Source organism: Lemur catta, chromosome 9 (genome assembly GCF_020740605.2).
Source record: "Lemur catta isolate mLemCat1 chromosome 9, mLemCat1.pri, whole genome shotgun sequence".
In the NCBI taxonomy this organism is placed as follows: domain Eukaryota; kingdom Metazoa; phylum Chordata; class Mammalia; order Primates; family Lemuridae; genus Lemur; species Lemur catta.
This window is the reverse complement of record NC_059136.1, coordinates 50366114-50393344: the sequence shown is the minus strand read 5'-3', so window position 1 is coordinate 50393344 and position 27231 is coordinate 50366114. Positions and strand designations below refer to the sequence as shown.

At 34.6% G+C, this 27231-nt stretch overlaps 1 protein-coding gene across 1 annotated transcript in view; it reads left to right on the top strand.

Moving 5' to 3' along the window:
* PKHD1L1 (PKHD1 like 1) overlaps positions 1-27231 on the top strand; it is a 155404-nt gene that overhangs the window by 113639 nt on the left and 14534 nt on the right. The window contains exons 57-72 of the mRNA XM_045561019.1: positions 620-738; positions 2333-2462; positions 3948-4121; positions 6198-6301; positions 7251-7380; positions 8142-8263; positions 9774-9864; positions 13410-13558; positions 13641-13763; positions 14303-14414; positions 14494-14610; positions 18683-18848; positions 21523-21755; positions 21948-22115; positions 24640-24797; positions 26936-27071. Coding sequence (XP_045416975.1) covers positions 620-738; positions 2333-2462; positions 3948-4121; positions 6198-6301; positions 7251-7380; positions 8142-8263; positions 9774-9864; positions 13410-13558; positions 13641-13763; positions 14303-14414; positions 14494-14610; positions 18683-18848; positions 21523-21755; positions 21948-22115; positions 24640-24797; positions 26936-27071 — 2232 coding nt within the window. The remainder of the gene's footprint in view (positions 1-619; positions 739-2332; positions 2463-3947; positions 4122-6197; positions 6302-7250; positions 7381-8141; positions 8264-9773; positions 9865-13409; positions 13559-13640; positions 13764-14302; positions 14415-14493; positions 14611-18682; positions 18849-21522; positions 21756-21947; positions 22116-24639; positions 24798-26935; positions 27072-27231) is intronic.

Here is a 27231-nt window from a genome sequence, read left to right as displayed (position 1 = left end):
TCAAGAAAGTATTTCTTAGAAATATACATCTTTCCAATTATATCTTCCTTAAGGAAACTAGTATTAGATAACAATTTTTATGTGTCTCCCATGTTTTCTATCTATGCCTATGTTCATATTACATACACTGATTTGTGGTGGTACTATTTTTCCTTTTATAAAAACCTGGTCAAACTAAATACATTATTGTGCAATTTTCTTTTCTTAGCTAACATATTATGAACATCTTTCCAGATTAAAACTTATAGATAAAAATCTTCTTTTTCATAGTGTTATTACTCCTCTGTATTAATATATTAAAATTTATTCCATCCTTTTCCTATTGATGTATATTTGGATTAATTCCAGTTTTCTAATATTTCCAAATATTGCCATGGTAAACATTGTCATTCATGTACCCCTGTGTACTGGCTTTAATTTCTACGAACCAGATTCCTGGAAGTAGGTCAAAGGGTCAAAGTCTTCTTTCACAGCTCTGAGCAGATAACTCCAACTCATTCCATTCATTCTCAAATGTTCAATCACTTATTAAAATATATCAATGAAAAGTTTCATTTTTCACTAGCACCTAACTCAGTACCATGGGGTGAATAAATAAGAGTGTGTTTTTCTCCTTCAGGGGTGTTTGGTGAGCTGGATCTTCATGGAATTCCACATTCAATATATAAAACTAAACTATCAGAAACTGCAGAGGCAGGTTCCAAAGTCCTATCTCTGATGGATGCTGTGGATTGGCAGGTAGGGAAAATATTATGTGGTGGAAAAGGAATACAGTGGATCAGATAAAAAAGATTTCTTTCGTATTCTCATAGACGTTTATTTCTTCATGGGATTAACCAGATGAGAGATGTGTATTTTACAATCAGCTTGCGAAGGCTGACCTGATAGCACACATTTAGAAATTGCGGTCTCAAAGGTCCTTCAGAATATATAAAGAACATTACATATATATGTCAAAAAAGAAAAATATGAAAGTTTCTGGTTAAAAATATTTATTATAATTTCTTACAAAACAGAAAATGGAATTATTTTAAATACATTTCATTGTTACTTTGTTTACCTCTTCACTTCTAATATGTGATTTTACATGTTAAGGATTTGGAAAGAAAAACAAATCCTGATGCCCAGTGATATCCAAATAATGCCTGTGTTAAATGAGAGATTTTGGTAAAATATAAATGGTGGCAATTCCCATCTCTACCATATTCATAAATTATGTTCAGACCATAGAGTCCACATGTTTTACAGATACTCTTTTTAATGCCAAAGGATCAGAGAAATGAATGGATTCTGTTTCCAAGCTCTCAGATCTCAGCCAGTTCCCTTCTGGTGAAAATGAGCTTTAGAATTAGAACAAAGAGAGTCTTAGTCTGAGCAAATCAATGCAAATCATCCAGACATATGGGTTTGCTCTCTTAGTGTAGTTTAAAATTGGTAAATAGAAGGAGGGTTTATGGGGAAGTATTATGATCTACTTACAATGTATTCTTATTTGTGATAGTTTGGGTATGATTACTTTTTAAAGAAAGTAATTGATTTCAATATCCCTATTATTTATCCAATTAATATTTTCTGCAAATTATTTATCCAAGTAATATTTAAACAAGTATAACATATTTTCTAAGGCATTGAGGATTCAGTAGTGAAGAAGTTTGTCCAAGCTATCATGGAACTTGCATTGGAGTGGGATAAGCAGACATTAAATGAACCAATACACTTACATTAATTTCAGATTATAATGCACATGATGAAGGAAATAAAACAGGTAGTGTGATAAAGACTGTCATGATAGAAGGTGGCAGATAACATTAAATAGGGTGTCCAGAGAAAGCCTTTCTCAAGGGTGTATTTGAGCAGAGACTTGGATGACAAGAAGGAGATTAATATACAGAGTTCTAGGACTTAGCCTTGCCCTTTAACTTTCCTCCGCCTTTTCCACCTTTCAGGGATAGCAAGTTATAGTTAATTGCGTAAAAAAAAAAGAAAAAAAACCTAGGGAAATTTTTTCAAGTCTTATGAATATTGTCCTGTTTTGAATAAAAATGTGAGTATACTTGCTTTAATGTCTTTGATTTTTAAAAATATATATATTGCTGTGATTTTAATAAATTTCTGAATTAAAGTTAAGGAAATGCTGAAATAATTCAAAATTTAGAACTTTTAATATCAAACACATGGATATTTATTTTTAGAGACCTAAATGTACAATTTGGTTTTTTTTTCTGGTAATACCATGATTGCTAATCAGATATAAATTAAATTTGAATTATTTAATAATGTTATAAAAAATAAATCTATTTTTTCTTAATTTTGGCGCTTGAATTTTTCTAAGGAGGGAGAAGAGATTGTGATAACAACCACCAGCTATGATATCCATCAGACAGAAACAAGAAGCATCGTTAAAATCCTGCATGATCACAAAATTCTCATTCTCAATGATAGCCTTTCCTACACTCACCTTGGTAAGTGGCTGCTGTTTAACCCAATAGAAATGTAACTAAAGTGTCTTGTCAGATTTTTTATAAAATAATCTGTTCACAATTCATATTTACTGTGCAATTATAATTTTTTGATAAAACATCTCACAAATATTTTAGAGGAACAATAGTAGCACCCCTGATACCCCAGGGGTGCTACTATTCATGTGTTGGCTACCAGTTGTCCCTTCTGTATGCATGCATTCATTCATTTAGCAAAGGCCTGCTCTGCTGTATGACATTTTATAGAGTAAGGCTCGGCACTCTGTTTTGAGCTGCTTTTATATGACTCTTGTGCACACTGAAGTTTGAGAATTCTTGATCCAAAAGCTTTGTTCAATTAGTTTCATGGACATTCCTTGCTGGAAATGCATTTAGGCAAGCTACAATGAAACAATAAAACTATAATTCTCAAGGAGAGAAGGACTAAGCATCATCCGAAGATGATTTTCCCTGTTAGGAGCAGGGTCTTCCCAGCACCCCACCCTTGCCCGGTCTGACAGGCTACCTTCATCTGACTCTCAGAAAGTGGGAGCAGACAGGAATGTAAAGTTAGAAAAGCCTTTCAGGTGCTTCTGATGCTCATAGGAACTCCAGCTGTCAGGCAGCAGGATAGACTGGCGGACATCTGACCTGTAGGAAAAAGAAACTCAAAAGAACTTTTTAAAGCAGTATTTCAGTAGAGGTACATGTGTCTATAATTCTATATCACATAATTGTCTTTAAATCAAAAGGAAAAGTTTTATTGGGAAACATTTAGTTGTAATTAGTTGTAAAACAATTGATTTTTGAAGTTGGACATTATAGATAATTTCATTTAGAATATCAAACATTTCTCTCTGAAATGCCCATTTGTCTTAAAGGTTTGAATAAGATTTCTGGAAACGTAGAGTGCAATTTAGGTTATGCTTTACAAATCGTTAAGATGTAAATGTACAGATTGTTTTTGATATGCTTCTACCTAATTATAAAGGGTTGTGGTTAATACAAAAGGAAAAGTGGAGCACACGGAGGTTTAAGTGTCAGGAGAAATAATATCTATATGTTGCCGATTCTCCTCAGAGTGTTGGGCAAATTCTTTTACTCACCTCTACCTCATTTCTTCATCTATTAAAATTACAATATGCTTCTCAATTTGCCTTACAAGTGTTTACATGTATAATTTGAAGTGATTTGAGCTACCCTCAAGATTTTTTAAGTAGTAACTTTATAACTGCTGATTATTATAAGCTGTTTGGTGTAAATAGATGAAATATTTTTGGTTCTATTTTAGTTTGTAAATAAAAGAGCATCACAATATCAGCCTGCCATCCCTATATGTTTAAGCATGTAAATCTAATCAATTCATGCATTTTTGCTGATTTTTGGCATATTAGAAAGTTGTTTAGCCTATGAACTGCAAAGAAAGTATAATAATAAAGATAGGTATTTCTCAGCATTGGCAACAACCTAGCTGTTCTTCTGTTGCAGCTGAAAGGTACCACGTCCCTGAAACAAGTCAGAGCTACACAATAGCAGCTGATGTTGGAATACTGACTAGGAACATCAAAATAGTTGGTGAAGATTACCCAGGTTGGTCTGAGGACTCATTTGGTGCACACATCCTGGTTGGCTCTTTCATTGAAAATATGATAACATTTAAAGGTAGGTATAAATTTGATTGATTTTTCTAAATGAAATATAACATGATCTCTTCCATTTTTAATCAATTTCTTATGTAATTCTCACTTCTTAACAGGATTATGTGGAAAAATAAAGCTTTAAGAGTGATTATGTAGCTCAGGCAATTACCTTCCAAAGTAAAGTCCCTAAAATTATTGCTATTTATTTTATCTTCATAAACAATGAGAATTATCAAATTAACATGACCTTAGATAACGGCTAAACCAACCTTTCACTCAAACAGAAATCATTTTATAACAAGTACAATGGATCATCTGTTGCTTTGCTCTTGTTTTAAGGAACATTTCAAACACACACCAAAAATAGAGAAAACAACATAACAATGAATCCTACTGTACCGATCAACAGTAGCCAACTCTGGCTAAACTTGTTTCACCTGTACCTCCACCCACTCTCTTCCAAGTCCTGGATTGTACTGAAGCAACCACATACTACTTCATCTAGAAATATTTCAGTATGTAACTCTAAGACTTTTTAGAAAACATCTACAAGTAGCAAACCTAAAAAAAATTCCTTATCATCAAATGATAGTTCAAATTTCTCAAGCTTGTTCATTTCCTTCCTTCCTTTCTTCTTTTGCATTCTCTTTGTTCAAATCAGGATCTAAATAAGATCCACATTACAACTGGTTATGAATCTTAAATCACTTTGATTAATTTCTCTTCCCTTGAAATTTATTTATAAAAGAAGCTGGTCATCTATCCTGTAGAGTTTCTAACAGTCTGGAATTTAGTGATTGCATCCCTGGAATGTAACTTATTCCTGTGTCTCTGTATTTCCTATGCATAGGTAGTTTAAAGCTAGAACCTTGATCCGGGTAAGGTGCAATTTTTAGGTAAGAATTCTCCAGTTAGTGGTGTATTTTTTCATCAGTAGGCACATAGTATGTGATTGTTTCTCCTTTTGTGATGTCAGCAGCTATTAATGATCATTGCCTAGGTCCATTAAATCACTGAGGTTTAAAATGGTGGTATTTTAATTCTACCATTCCCTGCTCATCTGTAATCTAGACTACATCTACAAAGAGAAGCTCCCCTAAACAATCATTTGACTACCCTGAAGGAAAGTTCATATGGGAAATGCAAGAAAAAAATGCTTGACTCTTTCGCCATATTGTCTAGTTTTCAAAATAATCAGTTGGTTCCCAAGCATCCTCCAAAGGTGCCAAAGAGTTTTTACTTCTTTTGTTTTATTATTAGTATCATTATAAGCTCATGGATTTAAATATATTTGATATGTTCAAATCCATTGTGATTGTGAATCTGATACTCAAAATGCTCCATTTGGCCTGCAGAACCTTTTCATGTTGATGCCTGCCTTTTTAACTTGCTTAGTTTTTTAAACCTTTTCACTGTCTGATATGGTAAGCACATATTATAATTTTTTTCTGAGACCAAGAATTAGTCATTCCTCCAAATAATCCTGTCTTTTTATTGCAAGAAGATATTTTTATCCCATAAGCTGGGTACCAGGATTAGGTCATCCATTCTTGCTTTGAACTATTTCTGTAGGCCCTTACTTATTCACAATATTGCCTGTTCCACTTTGCAACAGTTCTAATTTTAGAAAATCTTTATATTGAGCGAACAGCTATTCCACTATAACTTGTACCTATTGGCCAATCTGCTAACAGAATTGTTAGGTAAATTATATCTCATGCCTTAGGATATGCATTCTGAACAAGGCAATATAACCCTCAAAGGAGTGACACTTGGTTCTTGGGGGACAAAAAATTTAAAATATTACAAGAGTTTGTGGTCTTCCAAAGGGCTACTGCATATTAACAAATATATGCTGTATTTGTGTTATTAAAATATTAAAGGGAGGGGAGGCAATTAGGAAAAAAACTGTCTAAAAATATTCTTTGGGGGCAACAGTGAAAAAAGGGGTTGAGAAATACTGCCTTTCTGTTTTAAAGAAGCAAAGAAAAACTAATGAAGTTTTCATGAAAAATTTGAACAACTTTATGTAACTTTTCAAAAATGTTTGATTCCAACCATTGTAAGAAAAGAAAAATTAAATCTTCTCCTCTTCTAGGAAGTGCAAGAATAAGTAATGTGGAGTTTTATCACAGTGGCCAAGAAGGCTTCAGGGATAGTACAGATCCAAGATACGCTGTAACATTTCTTAACCTAGGGCAGGTTTGTACTTTATTTTTAATTTTTGTGTTTATTAAAAATATGCAGAATGTTTTTGGTTTTATTTTCATTTGACTTAACTAAGTAGCTACATCTTAAATAGCTAAAACTATAATCTAATATAATAAAATTTTCTTGGGTATATTTCTCATTAACTTTTTTAGCAGCATTTGCTTTTACCTGCATTGTGCATTTATTTAAAGTCAGTAAAAACCACAGGAAAAGTAGCATAAAAGGTGAAAGAATTGAAGCTGTAATAGTGGTTCACATTGCTACTTTATTTGACCATGACCAAAAATATCTTTTCAAACAGTTTCTATTAAACAAAGTAAATATTATTTAAATTTCCCACATGAAAAGCATGACTGTATATCTATACCTCTGTTAAAAGTAGGAAAATAAATATGTGGAGAGGTCTAATGATTTAAGAAAAATGAGAGAAAGCATATTTCTTAGTAGAAATAAAAAATAAACTTGTAGGTTTAAAGTTGAAACCCCTAACCTGGTTACTGATCGGTTCCTGTAGACATTTGAATTGTAGCCCCTTGCCTAGAGTATTATTGTATGTAATTTTTAAAAATCCCATCTTGTCATATAGTAAACTATTTTTAGCACCTTAGCATTTTATAGGTGATAATAGAAATATAAATGCACAGAAAAGCACTTGAGAATTTTTTGTCAGTATTTAAAGTAAGCATATGTGTTTTATTTAATAATAAATTCAAGATATATGGAAACTTCCCAGGATTAAAAGACCTATTGGAAAATCATATTCTTTAAGGGAAAGTAAATTGAGTAATTTTTTTTTTTTACCAAAGAGAATTATTTACAATAAATTGAATATCAATCAAGGTTTATTTACTGAAAATCACCTCCTTCAAATTTTTATCCTTAAATATATTTTAGTTTTGTTCTATTTTGTAAATGTTCACTGAATCCCAATGTTTTATAGATTCCAGAACATGGAGCATCTTATATTCGAGGCTGTGCCTTTCACTATAGCTTCTCCCCAGCAATTGGTGTGTTTGGGACAGATGGATTGGACATAGATGACAACATCATTTACTTTACAGTGGGGGAAGGTAATTTAATAATATTTTGATCCAAATAACATGTCCTTCTCAGGCAATCTTATCTGTAAACTCTAGAACCATGCTGTCCAGTTGATCTTTCTGTGAGGATGGAAATGGTTTATATCTGTGCTAATACAATAATTACTAAGCCACATGTGGCTATCGAGCACTTCAATTGTGGCTAGTGTGACTGAGGAACTGAATTTTTAATTTTAATTGTACTTAATTTATATCTAAATAGCCGCAGGTGGCTATGGCTGTCAAATTGGACACTAGAGCCCTAGAACATGGAAGAATTATTACCAGACCATGTTCTTAAGTGAGTTATCTAATCACTATTTAAATTATTATGACTTTAAAAATACTCCTCACATATCAATCACAAAGATTAGCTTACACGTTATCTTATTAAAAATTATATATAATTTTAGGTATGTTTCATATCTTTTATATCAGTGTAAAGTGTAATACAAACTTATTTAATGTATATAAAAGCTATAGATAGGTGTGTTTGTTGAAATCTGAGGGAGACCCTATGAACCCACATATTTAACAAGCACCCCAGAAGATCCTAATTCAGGTGGTTTATTAAAGAGACCGAGTTCACTGTCAAAGAGTTCAGAGGACTCACTTTAAATTCTAAGAGGATCATTTGTTAAGCTCAACTAGAAAAATGATTTTATGGAAAAAATGAAAGCCATCACCCATAGTATTCATTACAAATTGACATGTATTTGGGGGGATTTTCTTTCTTTATTTTTATTTTACAGGCATGAGAATATGGGGGGATGCCAACCGGGTCCGAGGAAATTTGGTGGCACTTTCAGTTTGGCCAGGAACCTATCAGAACAGAAAAGATTTAAGTTCAACTCTCTGGCATGCAGCAATTGAGGTTGTGAGAACAATTTTATAATTATACAAAATTATAATGTATAATCATACTCTCTATAGAAATTGCAAATGTCAAAATATTATTGAAAGCTATTTCTTCCTTGGATAGATGTTGCTGAAATTTTAAAAAAGAGCTAAATAAAGGAGTGAATGAACTTTTAAAAAGATGTGAGCTCCAGCAGTAATTGTTTTTTTTTTTTCTTTCTTATGCCATCTAATAGTCTCTTATTTCCTTTTTTCTATAACATTATTTATCACTTTCAAGTTCTGGTTCAGGGTCTCTGCTGCTAATCAGCTGAGTGCTTTGCACATGTTACCACCTAACTTTGGATTCAGTCTCCACCCTCATATGGAAAATTAGAATGATAGACAAATCTCTAAATCCCTTTCCCATCTAAAATTGTTATGATTCTATGTGCAAGCTTATTTACAGTTGTCCCATATTGCTAATTGGAACCTTCTTGTTTCCCATGAAGTTTCTTCAATTACTATGGCTGTTTGTTTAGATGTAAAGTGCAATTACAAGCAAGAAAATAGAAATTACAGAGGAAAGACTTGGAGAGAAACTAGTCAGCTTCCTTTTGTTTTTATTTACCTATACCATAGGATCAAAAAGGAATTAAATGTGGTTCTCTTTGAAAGATGGGATAAGGATTGAGTTTTTGTGTAACTATTAATTATTATTTTAAGATAAAATATGAAAGCTAAAATTTAGTATACATTGATGAGGTAAAAATGTTCTCTTGTCATATATTTATAAAGTGTAATCAAATGTCAATTCCAAATCTTTAAAGTTATGTATAGCTTTTGAAAGAAAAAGGTACTTAATTTACATTTATGAATTCCATTTGACTGTTTTTTATCATAATCTTTTAAAATAAAGGTGTTTAATACGATGGAGACTTTTGATCATTTTGCTGACACCACAGGCAAGAACTAAACCTGTGCTCTATGCTTCAATTTTTTATCACTTTGACTTGGCTCATAAAATAAAATTATTTAGTAATTACCTAACACGCTGATCTTGTTTGTTATTATAGCAGATTTTATTTGAACAAGTGAGTGTTTCCATTGAACCTATGGTGTACTCTAATTGCCTTAGTTGTCTTTTTCATAATAAATCAATCAAATTGGTAACAAAAAATAACTAAGTAGAGTGGTAAAATCCTTGTAACCTTGCTATAATACTGGAATTTGGTCTATGGCTTGTAAATTTTGAACCACATTTAGTAGATGTTGTGACAAATAAAAAGCAATCTCCTTAATGCAGTTTTCTTATGAAGTCTAGGGTATAGTACCTAGTGATAGTTTTATACCAAGAGCATGATGTAATTTCAACAGTTCATCTGTAATATAAATTTGAATGAGGTGAATAATTAAATGAAATTACATTTTCCTCCTGAGAGTGTAGTAGTAATTAAAGGTTTCACAAGTATGTTGTCACATACTTGCTCTCAGTGTGGAATTTTGTAATAGCCTAACCCAAACTATTTCCTTTAACACTGTACTAGGTCAATAGAGGAACCAACACAGTCTTACAGAATAACGTAGTTGCTGGATTTGGAAGAGCGGGATACCGCATTGATGGTGAACCTTGCTCAAGTAAGTCTTTTAGCATAGAATTAGCAAAACTAGGAAATACTTTGTTCAAGTTTGTTAGAAATAAATAATTGTCAGTTCAATATGTGATACTTTTCCTTCTGGACACTGAAAGAACTCAACAAGGTACCCCATTTCAAGAAAACATTGAGTCTAAAAAAATGGATAGAATTTTAAGGAAAACTTTGTTTTTCCAGATTACAATCCAAAAACTCTAGCAGCAACTTCAGTTCTTATTTGGTTGGTATTGGAACAGTGAATACCTCGTCCCACTACCACTTTTACAAAAACAATATTTCTTATCATAAAGATACATGCTGATAGGGGTATGCCACTATTTTGTACTTCTGCTTTAATAGAATAAATTCTCACTCTTCGTATGTTAAAATCTACGTTCATAAAAAAAGTCAAAGTACAGTTCTGAGATGCATTTCCCTCTATTAGACTAGTAAAAATTAAGAACTAACTGAACATCCACTCTTTGGGCAAGGCTGTGGGGAAACAGGAACATCTACACACTGCTGACTAAAAGACAAAATGATGTCACCTCTGCGTGGGAGAATCTGACAATGTCTGCCAAAATCACAAGTGCATTTATCTTTGACTCAGCACTTCCACTTCTAGTAATGTAGCTAACAGTTGCTTTTACACATCTAAAAAATTATTTGTGAACAAAGTTATTTATCACAGAATTGTCTGTACTAGCAGAAAACTGAAAGTCTCTTTATGTCCCATGTTAAACTAGCTGTATAAAGCCAAATGTTGCAAAACCAGGCTGCTTTAGAAAGAAGACAGAAGAGCTCTATGTATGGATCTGGAGAAATCTCCAGGATATTCTTAAGTGTTAAGGGGAGGGTGCAAAATAGTATATATAATGCTGATTTGTGTATGTTTTGTGGAAGAAAGGGAAGAAAATAAGAATGTGTATGTTGTGTGTATACCATACATAAGGTAACGCTGAAAGTGTAGAAACAAAAAGTCATAGAAGGTGAGTGGGAATAAGGGACTTGGTACTTATAATTGTATCATTGTTTATAACCTCTTGATTTTCAACCATGTAAATGAATTATTACCAGATCAAAAAAGTAAAATAAATAATAAAACTGCAGATTTTACCCCTTGAAAGCTTAAAGAAAGTTAAAGGAAGTGGGACTTTCTCTGAAAAATGTACATGCCTTCTAGAGTTGATTTTTTTAAATCTCAGTGTAGTTATTTTTTAACAGCTTTATTTAGTATAATTTAGATACCTTAAAATTCTCCGCTTTTTTAATGTACTAGTCAGTAAATTTAGTTATTTTTAAGGTTATTTGAATCAGTATTTTTTCTTTCAATTCAAAAATTATTGGATTTCAGCTAATTTTATTGTTGTGCAAAATACATTTTGAAGGAATAAAAACAATTTTGTCAACAGATTTAACTGATTCCTTAATATATGCTCTTATTAAATATTTTAGTTGCCAACAGTTTAAAGTAGCTCCTCTTTGACTAAAAATTTTAAAATATATAGTTTCTTTACAATTTCTATGAAGTTGTTCTTATGGGTTTTAAAAATCAAAATATGATCTTTGGATGTGAATATTTACTAGTATGTATATATAATGCCATGTGATACATTTTTACCTCTGTTGATATTCCTAAATAATTGAGTGTTTATAAGGAGGTTTTGGATTTATAGCAATGGAAATATGAAATATGAAACATCACAGGGGAATGGAGGACTTAAGTCCCTTAACTTAACTTAAGTCCCTGTAGTCGTGCATCAGTTTATCCAATCCGTGTCCCGGACGAGACTCTGGGATGCTGGGGAAAGGACTGTGCTCAATGCTGGGTCCAGGCGTGAAGCCATACTTGTCCATGGGGCTACTCTGTGTGGGTTCAAGGGAGAGAAATGTAAAAATCTTATGGAGGAGCAAAATCAAAACCAGGCAGACCATAAGTAAAATGTAAAACCCAAAGGACTAGGAAGAAGGCAAAATCAACACAAGATAGAAGAAATCAGATAAGATTTCTTAACCAAGAGTGCTGCGGGTACAAAGTGTAATTTAGAAGGTGGGGCTGCTCTTTATAGGCAATCCTCCAATTTATGCATTTGGGGAGGGAGGTATTAAGTTTATTTAACTGATTTGGACATAAGTAAAACTTCCATTAAAATCTACTTTAATTATGCTATGTATTAATGAGTGTAGTTTCCATTTATTGAGGGCATTTGCAAGGCACTTTACATGGGCTATTTCATTTCATTCTGAAACAATCCTGAATTAGGCATTAAAACTTTTTATGTATGAGGAAATTGAGGTTCTAAAGGTTAAATAACTTTCCCAAGGTCATGCACACATCAATTCAAACAATACTTAAAGAGCACCTATCTCTGTACGACCTTCCAGGCTCCAGGAATGTGATGGTGAATGAGCTAGACACAGTGTCTTCTCTCATGAAGCACATATCCTAGTAGGGGAGGAGAGGTGGATAATTCACAAATAATAAGAAAATAGCAAGTGATAGAAATTGTAACTGCAATATAAAGTGACCAAGGCACTATTTTGAATCAGGAAGTCAGAAAAGGCCTTTTAAAGAAGTGATGCTTAACTTGAAAATGGGGTGACCAGAGGGAGCGAGCAACAGAGAAGTGCCAGGAAAGCATTTCACAGACAGCAAGTTGTACCGTTGCATTTCAGGTTTAGGATTCTTTGGATCCAAATCCCATGATGTTTTTAATAAAATTCATGTTTACTTTAATCATATAAAATAATGCAATAGACATCTGCACTAGAATGTTTATAGCAGCACAATTCACAATTGCAAAGATGTGGAATCAACCCAAGTGCCCATAAATACATAAGTGGATTAATAATTGTGATATATATATATCACACACACACTATGGAATTCTACTCAGCCACAAAAAACAATGGTGATCTAGCACCTCTTGTATTATCCTGGATAGAGCTAGAGCCCATTCTACTAAATGAAATATCACAAGGATGGAAAAACAAACACCACATGTATTCGCCATAAAATTGGTATTAACTAACTTAACTGACCAACACTTAAATGCATATATAGTAGTAACTTTCATTAGATGTTGGGCAGGTGGGAGGGGGGTGGAGGGGATGGGTATATACACGCCTAATGGGTGCAGTCCCCACCGTCTGGGGGATGGACATGCTTGAAGCTCTCACTTGGGTGGGGCAAAGGCAATATACATAACCTAAACATTTGTATCCCTGTAATATGCTGAAATTAAAAAAATAATAATAAAAATAAATAAATAAATAAAATAATGTAACACTAAACTAAACCTTTGCAAATAAGTATCTAATTATTTTAAATAAGGGTGAAGAGGCAAACTAGACAGGAGTAAATACTAAATAGAGTAAACCGTAAATGGCAAAACCATAAAAATATTTGATCATCTCATTAAAACTTATATTGTAATTATATATATATAATTTTTTAAGGAGTTCTGTTAACTTTAACTGATACCACTTATTGAAACTCTATGACATGAATTGTAATATGAATTCTTTGGTTCTGTATTTCTTTACAAGGCCAGTCTAATCCCATGGAAAAGTGGTTTGACAACGAAGCCCATGGAGGTTTCTACGGTATCTATATGAACCAAGATGGCCTTCCTGGGTGTTCTCTTATACAGGGATTTACCATTTGGACATGCTGGGATTATGGAATTTATTTTCAGGTAAATGTGATTGAAGATAGCAATTGTTTATTTTCTTTTATGATTGGCCTTAGTACTGTGTAACCTACAAATTGTATTGCAGACCACGGAGAGTATGCACATTTATAATGTGACCCTGGTTGACAATGGAATGGCCATTTTTCCTATGATTTACAAACCAGCTGCTGTCTCACACAAAATTTCCAGTAAAAAAGTACAAATCAAGGTAATAAATGAATATAGCCACACTATGAAGAAAGAGCAACTCAGAGAAGGGTAAAATTATTGAAGGACTGATAAGAGTAATGCTTATCTAGTCCACACCTCCCTTCCTTTGCTTTCAGCGCCCTCTGCCTGAAGATTCTTCATCCTTATCTCTCCTCTCCCTTCCCTCACCTCTTCTGGCTTATCACCTGCCAATCTTGCAACAGTTAGTTAAATTTCCACTCCCTCTGTGAAACTTTTCCTGAACCAGCATAGGTGGTAATGACACTTCTTTCACTTTTTGTCCTACCGTTTCCAACACAGAAACATAACATGTCACTACATGTCATTATTTACGTGTCTTGTCTTCCCCTTCCCTGTTTGTGTGCCATTCTAGCTGGGGCAGCAGTCACTCCTTTTCCATCTTTGTTTAACAAATGATCTACCTCTCTAGTTTATAGTTTGGTTTTACTACAGTAGAATTCAGTATTTTTCATTATTATGTTGTGTTTTAGGAAGAGCTATTGTTAATGCTATATTACTTGGCTTATTTTTAAATAGAGCTCATTAATAGTTGGAAGTAGCCCTGAATTTAATTGCTCTGATGTCCTGACTGATGATGATCCCAATATTGAACTCACTGCTGCCCATCGGAGTCCTAGACCTCCAACAGGTGAAAAATTTGGAACTTTCATGTTGGTATTCATATGAATATATACTCAATTTCCATTAACTTTTTTTTTTTGTAAAAGGTGGTAGAAGTGGGATTTGCTGGCCCACCTTTGCTTCAGCTCATAACATGGCACCCCGAAAGCCTCATGCAGGGATCATGAGTTATAACGCCATTGGTGGCCTTTTGGATGTCTCAGGCAAGTTTAAACGTAGTCTTTTATAAATCTATTCAATTAAGGTCTATAAAGAATATGTAGAGTGTAACTAATAATGTTTCATTATTAGTAAAAAATTATTTAAATAAATTTTTATATGAATCTGCTGAATATGACAAATCAGACATCAGAGTCCATCTCAAAAATGAGTCCTTGGTGGAATTTTTGTGCTTATATTGAATAAATGATATCTAATTTTCCTTATAAACAACAACAGTGGTATGGTGATTTAAATTAATTAATCATATAATTTGTAAAAGCCATTTCATATATGTAGGATTATATATTACCATCTCCTTTTACAACCGAAGAACTTCAAGCTCATAGTACTTAAGTGTCTGGTTAAATGCCTACAGTTATTAGCAGAGCTATGATTAGAAACAAAATCTCCTGACTCAAACTCCACTGCTCTTTCACTGAACCAAGGCTGCTTCCTTAGAAATGTAAAATAATTATATGTAAATTAATGTAGTGAACACATCAATTATTTTCATTTTTCCTATTAAATATACTGTGCCATTCTCTATTTTAGCTTAGCAAGTCTCCCTTCCATGATAATTTTAGCCACTGTTTCTTGGAAGAAAGTCATTCAACAAATTAAACATCTAAGTTTTAACATATTCTTCATAACTTTAGCTGCCAGAAATGTAAAACAAATAACCATGATTTTTCAGTGACACTTGTAATGATGATACCCTTGGATAAAATTATGTAACATGCTGTATAGGTTTTAGTTGAACATATGTTACTTTTAATAAAAAATATGTTCCAGAATATTATAAATATCATATAGCGATGAAAATGTCCTCATGAAAAGGAGCCTTAGATGTGGAATTTCTTAGAAAAACACTAATAAATGTTCTTCTTTCATAAGATATGATCTTTAAAGATAACATCTAAAAGATGATTAGCTTAGGTTGGATTCCCTAGAAGCCGAACGAACCTTAGATGAGAATTTTTGTGTAAGTTTCTTGAAGGAATGCTCTCAGGAGAAAGGGATGGAAGCAGGATAGGGAAGGGAAATTGCTAAGCAAAGATGTGGTATATGCTGGAAAAATAGCTTTATGGATCAACACCTAAGCGCACATATAGGAATAACATTCATTGGGCATCAGGCAGATGGGAGTGGGGAGGAGGGGATGGGTATACATACATAATGAGTGCGATGAGCACTGTCTGGCGGATGGACACACTTGAAGTTCTGACTTGGCGGCGGGAGCGGCGGGCACTAAGGGCAATATACGTAAGCTAATCATTTGTACCCCCATAATATGCTGAAATAAAAGAAAAAAAATCGATAAAAAAATAGATTTACTTGATGCCACTGGGGAAGTCTGGAATGTAAACTGCCACTAAGTTGATCCCACATTTGGCCAGGGGTGTGGGGGTGGGTGGAGATTTGTATACCCATGTTAGTCAGTTTGGGGTTACAGCTGCCCCTGTAGGGAAGGCCTTAATTTCCTGGGTGATGTGGCTCCTGTTTGGCTAAGCCAATTCTCTGGAAAAGAGGGCAGCCAGAGCTGTTAGCAGCCAGTACTCCCAGAGATGGAAGATGGGTGTGTCGGTCTGTATACACTTCAATCTACTCCTGGGATCACTTGGGTCCACTTGCTTTTTCATAAACTTAATTATATTAAGATTATTTCATCAGGACATGATTTTCCAGGATTCTACATGGTCACACTTTCTGGGAAAAGTTGTATTAAGATGGTTCACGGTCATACTGCCATGGCTTGTCCTTAGACCATAAATGATACCCATCGTTTCACTGGATCTTAGAAAGAAGGAGTGCACACTGTTGGGTTCATACATAGCCTCTATTTCCACCACCAAGGCTGCTCAGTTTATAAAACTATTGTGCAAGTGCTGGGTGGCTGAGGACAGAGATTAGCTGACATGCTAGACAAATTATCTTGTCCATTTGGTTTTTCAGGGATTCTTCTGTATTGAATGCTCTTTGGTAGGCAATAACATGCCTATTGTACCCACTTCCACAGATCCATCCACATGCTTTCTACTGAACATCCAATCTAGTTCCTTCCAAGCTCCTAACCAACCAGCTATGCCCCTGCTACTGCCTATTAGTCCATGTTTATTCTTACCTCAGACCTTCTCTCTCTGCATACAAAGTAGGTGACGCTTATACTACCAACACTTCTGTTCATTGGAAGGATCTTTCCACACCACATTCATTCAAGGCCACCTCAGAGTGGGGCTGAAATGAATTAACATTATATAATAGAGCCATTCCAATATCCCCATTTTTCTGAGCCTTTTGACAGCCCCCCCTTTTTTAGAATATGACATAGAAATTTGGGAAATTCTACTTCACTTAATGTGGGCTATCAGCATTTCAAGCTTCCAAAAGCCATCCCAGCAACATATTAGAACTAGCTATACTGTTGTATAATTCCCCATGGACAGGTCCTGTGGAGGGTGAGATTTGTCTTATAAAGCATCTGCCTCTTTTTAGGTCTCTCCATGATTTCAAGCAAGTGAAGCAGGAAGTTATTCTCTCATAAAAGAGAGTAGACCATTTATTCACATCCAGAGCATTTTGCACATTCTGAGATGTCAAGGTTCAAGTGCATCTTTCCATATATTCCCATCTTATGTAGCATCCCACTCTTTTTCTGTCAGGGCCCTGACTTTGATACTAAGGCTGAGAACTCAGCCATCTTTTAAGTTAATGAAGTTCTGCTAACCTTACAATTAGATCCCCAAGCTTTGCTTTGAATTTGTGTTTTGATTACCACAGCTTTCATTTTCTTTCTTCAAAGCATCAGTGAAGTAGAACCAGAAATGGAATTCTTATGTAAGTGGTTTATTGAAGGTGTGCTCTCAGGAAAAAGGGATTGAGGAAAGTAGAACAGGACAGGGGAAGGAGCTAAGCAAGGATATGGCCTCAACTGAAGTCTAGCTTCTGACTGATTCTTCAAGAGCTGTGGAGCGTAAATTGTACCACATATTTTTCCCACCTTGAGACAAAGGGGTCTTCCATACCTCCTGTCAGTCAGGCATGGCTATTTGTGGTGGTGGTGGGGAGTACATAGTCTCTCAGGCAAGGGAGCTCTCAAGTAGCTGAGGACAGTTCTTTAGGAAAGACTGCAGCTTTGAGTGGCTACTTACAGGAGGAGCTAGGCAGTTGGGTACACTGGCCCAGTAAAGAGAATCTGGGCAGGGTACAAACAGCATCTGCTACTGGGGTATTTTATTAATACCCATCTACAGGTTCATATTTATGTATATAATCTCTTCTTTGGAGAAAATATAATTAAGAAGGGTCATAGGTAATACATAACTGATTTAAGAATTTTGGAGATCACCTTTTGCTTTTCTCTATTTTGAGTTATTGGATTTTAAGTACAATGGAGATTAAGTTTTTGGATACAATCGGATTTTATCTTCTGGTCACATAGTATATGCAAAGAAGCTAAGAGAAAAATAGTGTTCCAGTCAGTTTTTGCTGCACAGCACATCACCTTCCAAATTTAGAAACTTTAAACAATTATTTATTTGCTCATGAGTCTGTGGATTGGCAATTTGGGCTTTGTTCAGCTGGGTGATTTTCCTGCTGATCTCACCTGGGCCTATTCATTAGGTGTCCTTGGTTTACAGGATGGCTATGGGCTGGTTGGTCTAGGATAAGCTTATTTCCATGTCTGGTGGTTGGTGCTTGCTCACAGTTGGTGCTGGTCATTGGCTGGAGTGATGTGAATGATTGAGCAACATGTATTCCAGGCTTACTCACATGTTGGAAGTCACACAATTCCCAGCAGCACCAAGAGAGAGCAAGCTCTAATATGCAAGCACTCTCCAGATCTCTGTTTATGCCATGATTGCTTTTGTCTCATTGGCCAAACCAAGTCACATGGTCAAGCCCAGAGAAACTGTGGGAGAAGATCCCCCAGTGGTATAGATATAGGGAGGCAACAGTCTACCACAAACAGTAGGTAGTGGCAAAGGATGTGTTTGGTGGAATGTGCATAAAATAAGTCTGATTTTACCACTTTCTTCAGAGAAAATAATTACTTTTCTATTATTTATGTTTTAGGTTCAACATTTGTTGGATTTAAGAATGTTTGTTCAGGGGAAACTAATGTGATATTCATTACTAACCCTTTAAATGAGGATTTACAGCACCCAATCCATGTGAAGAATATACAACTGGTCGATACTACTGAACAATCAAAAATATTTATACATAGGCCTGATATAAGGTAAAATGTATAAAATCTCAGTTTTTTCTTTTCTGTCTTTACAGTTTTCCATTCTCCTTTCTCCCTGCTAAGGGTCTGAGGAAGTTACTATATTAAAGTAACTGCTACATATCTATAAAACTTTAACCAATATTATGAAAATTAAGGCCATTTGATAATGTAAATCTAAGTGTTCTCAACTCAATTTTAAAAACTGGGCTTTAATATGTATATTTTCTCCCACTGCCCTTGTGTGTGTGAATGTGTGTGTGAATGTGTATGTGTGTGTGTATATCATCAGTAATATCATCGTTAAATATAAAAGTTACACATGGGTTCTGAAGTGTGTTCTACCTTAATATCGCTCTGTGTATAAGAGCCACCTGTGGTGGCACAAACCTGTAGTCCCGGCTACTCAGGAGGCTGAGGTGGGAGTTCGCTGTGTAAGCCCAGGATTTCAAGGCTAGCCTGGGAAACATAATGAGATTCTGTCTCTAAAAACAAAAAAGCTTTTTAAGGTTTAAAAATCTCTCCGTTAATAGTCATAAAGGATAAGAGACACCTCTATCATTTCTTCTTATTTTTTTTAACATATTGCTCTCCAAATATTCTATCATAGACACTCCAAAATGTGCTTGGAAATTAAATGTCAGCCATTATAGTCACTGTGACTATAAATATACAGAAACTTAGAAAAGTGATTTTTCTGATCACAAAGGTCAGTTGGTATCAGGATATTTCCAGAAGCTGGTCACTTAGATTCTAAGTCATAGAAGAATATAGCCAATAACTGCTACTTTTTAAAAGAGGTATAGACCAGGAATTTAGATATAAGGCAATACTGGAGGAACAAAAATTTCTATTAGTGGTCTTTGACTGTTTTCAGTTTAGGGGAGAAGAGAAAGAATAATGCTCTGCAATTAAACAGGCGTCTCCTCAGAGAAATGCAATATTTCATAGATAGTTTGACTTCACATGATTTTGTTTTGATGACAGCTCAACACTTACTCATTTAATCATTGTTGAACATCAGTGTTTTAGCTCCTATTTAGTTGCCATTGAATCTTTCAGATGTAATACATAATTTTAATATCTAAGTCATGAAGAAAATGTTGCATTTTCAAATATAATTTCTCTGTGCTTGTAGTGGGTGCTGTTAGTGCCCTCCCAGATCTTCTGTACTTGGCAGTGCACCCAGCCCCCATATGGTCTTCATGCTGGCTGATAACAGAACTTTTCCAGAACCTTGCTCTTAGCCAAATAGGACTAGCCTTTGGAGTTCAAAGCCTGCTCCACCACCACTGCCCTCCCTGTCTCTGGAAAATGACTGACTGATTGAGAAGCACAAGGCCTGCCACCTTGTCTTAAAGTGGCAATAGCTCTGTAATGCAATTCGTGTTCCAGAGGTTTTCATGGGATCAGATTAAAGATAGTCTGCGGGCCACAGCCATCTTTAATTTCTTTCCTTTTCTCTGTGCAGCTTGTCTTCCTCCATTTTGAGAAGAATCCTTTGATAACTCAATTGAACAAAAATCCACATCTCAGATTATGTTTCTTGGGAATCTGAACCAAAATAGAGCCCAAAGCCACAATATAAAAGAGTGCTTCTGGACACTCTACTCACAGACTTGCTTACAACAGCACATTGTACAAACCTGAATACAAAGAATCCATGAACTACAGCCATATTTATTAAAATCCTTCTCTAAGACTAATATGTTTTAGTAAGAAATAATTTATAGTGTCATGTCTCTAAAATAGGCAAAAAGGGAGAGAGATGCTAGATATTATTTAATAGATATGAGCTTTCTACTATTATTTTATAACTCTGGAATAGATTTTATTTCCCCATAGCATATATCATGGTATTGTATAAGTATATTGCATGTATACTATATGAATGTACATTGCACATTATGCAGCTATTTCATTATTAAAACCAAGTAACAATCAATCAGCAATCTAAGTAACTCAAGATGAAGCCAAAATACCATCTATGTTTGAACTGCATGATAAGTTTATAATATCTTATCTCTTATAGTTATCTGTAGAATGGTTACTAAAATATATAGCATGATAATCACAATCCAAGTATATCTGTATATATATATATAGACAAAGGTCTACAAAATTATATATTAATACTAATCTGCAATTGATGATGAGCTTAAAAGCTCAGGATAGGAAGATAAAAGAGACTGAGCTTTTAATAAATATTTAGATTATTTTCATAGTAAGCAATACTTTTATAATTTTTAAAGGCAAGAATGAAGAGAAATAATAATAAAGATGTCCCTGTCCACACAGGGATTTTGTATGTCCTGTAAAACAGAGAAAGCATTCACCTGCTGTATAAGGCAATGTTGGTATATTGTGAACAATGCACAAATATGAAATCTAACATTCAACAAAATATGGAATGGCAAGATGGTATTTTAATTTTATACCCCACAGGTATAACTTGTCCTTTTGAAATGTTAATGAATTCATAATAATGTACCAAATCAACACAATGGAAAAGCAGACCTCATTACAATACTAATTATATATGCTACTTAGTCCCACTTTGAATCCTCTCTGAAATATTAAATCAGTTGAACAAGTTCTTTGGATACCCTCTTATTAAATACTCGAGTATATTCCTACTCTCTAGGAACAATGGAACTAAATCATTCATTTCACCTTTTCTCCACAGTAAGGTCAATCCATCTGATTGTGTAGACATGGTTTGTGATGCCAAAAGGAAATCTTTTCTGAGAGACTTGGATGGCTCCTTTCTGGGGAATTCTGGTTCAGTGATACCTCAAGCAGAATATGAATGGAATGGAAACAGCCAACTAGGAATTGGAGACTACAGAATTCCTAAGGCGATGCTCACATTCTTGAATGGAAGTAGAATTCCTGTCACTGAGAAAGCACCTTATAAAGGTTTGTTGGATCTTATTCTGTTGTTAGTCTTCAAGTTCATGAAACAAAATATATGTTTTATTTTTGATGATTGATGTACTCAACCAATAACGTATTTTCTACTTATTAAGCTTACATAACAAGAAAAAGATTTTATGAATTCTTTACAAAGAGCTGTTTTTATTGCTAAAATGTTTATACATATATTTTCAGGAATTATTAGAGATTCAACCTGTAAATACATTCCAGAATGGCAGAGCTATGAGTGCTTTGGGATGGAATATACAATGATGGTTATTGAAAGCCTGGATTCTGACACAGAAACTCGAAGACTTTCACCAGTGGCTGTAGTGAGCAATGGTTATGTTGATCTCATTAATGGTAGGTATTCAACATACATGAACTACAGTTACTCAAAGCATTTGCTTTTTATTGCATGCATGGAGACATCTCATAAATTAGTTACCACATGAAACCAGAAAACATCAAATCTTCTTTGCCTTCCATTTGTAAGACAGATCTATGTGCAGGGGAGAGAACTGACTCTTTCACAGTATCCCATGCAAGAAAGCAAGGACAGTTATTTCAAATGGGCTATTAGAGTAAGAAGAAGGAGGAGAAGGGAAGAGGGAAGAAGAGGAAAGAAAGGAGAAGAAGGGAGGAAGTTACTTCTGGAGTGATCTTCATGCCTTTATTGATAAGGTGATATAAATATTTTGAAGAAAAAGGCCCAAGTAACTCCAAAAATATAATTTGCCTTACATAAATTTAAACAATTATAATGTGTTATTTAGAATACTTGAGAAGTGGTTTTCTCAAGTACATTTTTTATTCTCATGAATCTTTGGAAGCCTCATCTGTGACCAATGTGTTTTTTCATCCGATTCCTTTGTCTGTCAAGATCATCTCATCAAGCTCCAGAGTCAGGTTTCTCCCATTCTGGTCTTAGGTGGCTCTAGCATGGTGGGAAGGTACTGATCTCTATAAGGATGCAAATCAGCTTAAGAGACCAAGGCTTTTTGAATTAGTAAGGTGAATTTCTAAAAGGTACTGAAAACATAGGACAAGGATTCATTGTACATCCGTGAAATGACACTATAGGCTCAAAGAGTAGCCCCTAAGCAGGCTCAGTGTCTTTCACATGCTGAAGGGACACACAACCCGGCTCAGATTTCTGTGCCCTGATATTATCACAACATGTACTAAAATATACTAAGATTCAACAAAATAGCTGATACCCCACAAAGATTTGCATTTAAAAAAACTCATTACAGAGAGTAAAATGAACCAAGTCAGGGTATCCCGGAGTTTCATGATTTTGAGGCTCTCCTTGCTTCTCCCACCCAACATGTGATCTCCTGGTTTCTGTGGCCAGCAATCAACCCAATTTCAAATGCTGCCTTTCAGATTTTACAAAGCAGAGATTGTGGGAACGATTTTAGAGCAGTCAGTGAATAATGGAGGAATCAAGGAGATGTTTTCAAATTGCTCTGTTTTATACGGTGGAGAAAAATTTCAATGTATTTATTTTTACATTTCGTTTTTTGGCAGGCAATACAAGTTTCTATTTACAATAGTGACATGGCATTTGTCTTTTAAATGAATTTAAATTTTAAACAGTGACTATCAATTTAAAGAAAGCTTAAGTAAATGATAATAACATGGAAAAATCATGAAGGTGTTGGAAGAATCACCGAAGCTTGGAATGCTCCATACGAAACAGAAAAAATAATTCCTCAAGATAAAAGTTATTGAATATTACTAAACTTTCCTTTTAAATATTAATACTCAATTTTATTTATTTTAAAAATATGACTTTTTATCACTCTAAATTTTTTGTTTTATACATGGACATTTCTTTATGTTTGTTTGCAAAACCCACAAAAAGGTATATTTAAAAGTAGAATTTATATTTTGTATGATAAGGAAAATGTTATACTGTACATGAGCTTTAGAAGTTTATATTGATTTAAAATTTGATTGAAGTTCAGTTATAAATATTGATGATACTTCCAAGTAAGCCAGAAAATTCAGCAAACTTAATGAATAAATGCATCAAGAAAATTCAACATTCCATATTTCACTCAATGTTTTATATATGCATAATCCCAGCCACTTTAAAACTAAATGAATAGAGAAGTTTGCTATGAAAGTCAATGTTGCATCTGTTCAGAAAGTGGATTCAGGTAGGAAAGCATCCACTATATCTTGGCTTTCTACAAGGTTTGATGGAGTGTTATTTCTGAGATGGCTTCAGTTCATTAATGATGTTAACACTCCAATAGTACCTGTAGTCACAGTGTTTAACAAAAATTTCTTAAAATTAAAATGGAGCAAGATTAAGGACTTAATTAATCTTGTTGATTCTTGTTGAATTTACAAATTAACTAATGAACAGATGAATAAGTGAAAGAACAAATTAATGAATCAATGGTCTATGCGTACAAATGTCCATGTTTTCCAGGTACAGACCCCATTTTTAACAAATTCACTCTGTGATAGCACATTCCTAGCAAAGAGCCTGAGAAAGTTGATTCCCCACCCAAGTTCACATTTCATAGGGAGAAAAAAGGATCAAGCATTTTCTTCCTCGCCACATGGCCTGGGCTTGAATATGATCATTAAAGTAAAGATACATCCCTGTGATCTTCCCGTACAAATTCTGATCAACACATTAATTTACTCTTCTTACCCTGAGCAGTGTAAAAGCAAGGGTACTCGGAAAGAGTTGCTTCCCTGCTGAGGTTTGAGAAATAGCTTAGATGGCTGGATAGTGGTGGATGGATAATGGGTATAATGCTGAACTTGATCTCTGCAATTTATTTTCAATATAATTACTCTTCAGATTTTGTGCTATTAATAGTCTTAATTTAAAAACACCAGCTTTCATTTTGCTTGGATTTAGGCCCACAGGATCATGGCTGGTGTGCTGGATACACATGCCAAAGAAGGCTGTCCCTGTTTCATATCATTGTAGCTCTGAACAAATCTTATGAAGTTTACTTCACTGGTACCAGTCCTCAGAATCTTCGACTTATGTTGCTTAATGTTGACCATAACAAGGTAAGGAAAGATAGAAATAATGTCTTAAGAGTTATTCCCGTTGATTATTTGTATATGTTTCTATCTACTAAGGATATTATATTTCTTCCCGAGTTCTCTCTAATATTATCAGCCTTACAGCTCATTTTCAAGGACCCATCAAGGTACTACTAAAAGTACTATTAGCCTAGATAGTTTTCACTCAGTCTAAAAGTACATGTGAGTACCAAACATCCCCCGCCCCCAATATGCACTTGAATCTGGTGGTTCATATAGGATGCATGATAGTGATGCCTATGATTTGTGTGATTAGCAAGCAAACGGGAATTTTTACATAAAAAATAGTGTACATCCAAATTTGATCACTTGGAATTATACACTTATTCTTCCATTCTGCTACTGCTTACCTATGTTAGAAATACACCATTGGAATTTGCTTCAGAGATTGCAGGATGTTATTTTAAATATCTTCAACAATGTCAAATCTTTGGTATCAACTGAATTCAGCCAGGTTCATTAAATTTATACATACTATGTCAGTGGAAAAAGAGTATTAGTTTAAGCAGTAGTCTCATAATTTAGATTTTCTTTTCTAAGAGCATAAAACTTCCAAGTCCCAGAGCGTTAGGAATGTGAAGAAAGGATGCTGATAAGGCGAAGCAGAGAGATGGGTAAAGAAAGGAGACTACTGCCCCTTCCCAGGTGATAGCAATTCCATCCTTTCAGTTGCTGGAGACAAAACCTTAGAACCACTCTTTACTCCTCTTTCTCTTGTATTTCCAATCCGTCTGCAAATTCTGTTGAGTAGCCCTTCAAAATATCCAGAATCTGACCACTTTCAACACCTCCACTGCTACTGTCCAGTTTGAGCCTTCCCTGGATTAAGGTAATTGCCTCCCAACTCCTCTTCCTGCTTCTGCTTTTGCCCTTCTGTAGTCTATTCTCACCTTAGGATCCAGAGAGATACCTTCGAAACATAAGTCAGATCAGGTCTCTCTCATGCCCTGAACCCTGCAATAATTTCCCCATTGGTCTCTATACAGTACTCAAAGTCCTCCCAATGGCCTACAAGGCTGTATGAGACTCTCCCCTATCCCTGAGCTCTCTGGCTTCCTCTTTTATTCCCCCAGCCATCCCAGGTTCCTTGCTGTTCCTCAGTACACCAGACATAGGCATATGGTTCCAATGTTGCATCAGCCTGGAACATTCTACCCCAGATGGCTAAACTCCCCATCTCCTCAAATTCCACTTTCTCAACAGGTCTACCCCGATCGCCCCTCCTCACTTGGCTCCATAACCTTCTAACATGCTTTATACTTTACTTTGTATTATTTCTATTAATTTTTCTTTCTCTTTCATCACTCTAGAATGTAAGCTCAAAGAAGGCAGTGGCTTTTTCCAGCACCTAGAATACTACATGGCTGAGATAGGAACTTGAAAATGGAAAGAGAATATTTTAACTTTAAAAATGAGAATGGTGACTACAAAGTAATGTGGCTGTTTAGTATTCTGAGCCTCTGAAGACACTATCGAAAGAAGATTCCAAAACTATGTATACCTTATTAGACTCCTTGTTAATCCTATCCTGCCATTGCAAAGGCCAGTCTCCTTACTTTATGGCCATATCTGATAGTATGAAATGTAGGGAATATAAACATGAAAAATGGATAAAATTGAATCAGAGAGGATAATTATTTTGACTGATTTTTATTAGTTTTACTATCCAATTTTTCTCAGAAATAAGTATTTTTTTCAACATTAAGTACCTAATTGTGTGTGGTTGCATTATATAGAGCACTACTAAGCCCCTACCCACCCCCACCTTTTCCCCTGCCCCTGAAATTAGAAGCCTGTGTTGTACTTTATCACCATGTAGAGGAACCCTTTCTTTAATTTAGAGATACTCCTCCAATAATTTCTTTCTTATATTATACTTTTCTACTGAGAATCAACAATTAAGGGTTAAATTATACCATCTGTATGAATGGTTAAATGTAAGCCCATTTTAAAATTTTAGTTCAAAACTTATCCTAAATCCATAAAACTTGGTCTTAACATTTTACATAAGGTATGCATAAAGGACATTTTAAGTGCTAAATTCTAAATATTGTTTTATTGTTCTGTTGATTTCTTAAAACAAAAATGTTTATTTTTAACAGGCTGTTGTAGTAGGAATTTTTTTTTCCACACTTCAGCGTTTGGACGTCTATGTGAACAATTCATTGGTCTGTCCCAAAACTACAATATGGAATGCCCAACAGAAATACTGTGAACTTAATAAGCATCTATACACAGGTATCTCCTCAGAAACGCATAGTGCACATGGTATATATTCTTGGTTACTTATAAAATTCTTTGTGATGTTTCATTGTTAATATTTTTAATACCTTAGCCATTGACAAATGCAGAAGAAAATAAGTTTTTAGTCATAGCTCAGCAAGTACTAACGTGTTCA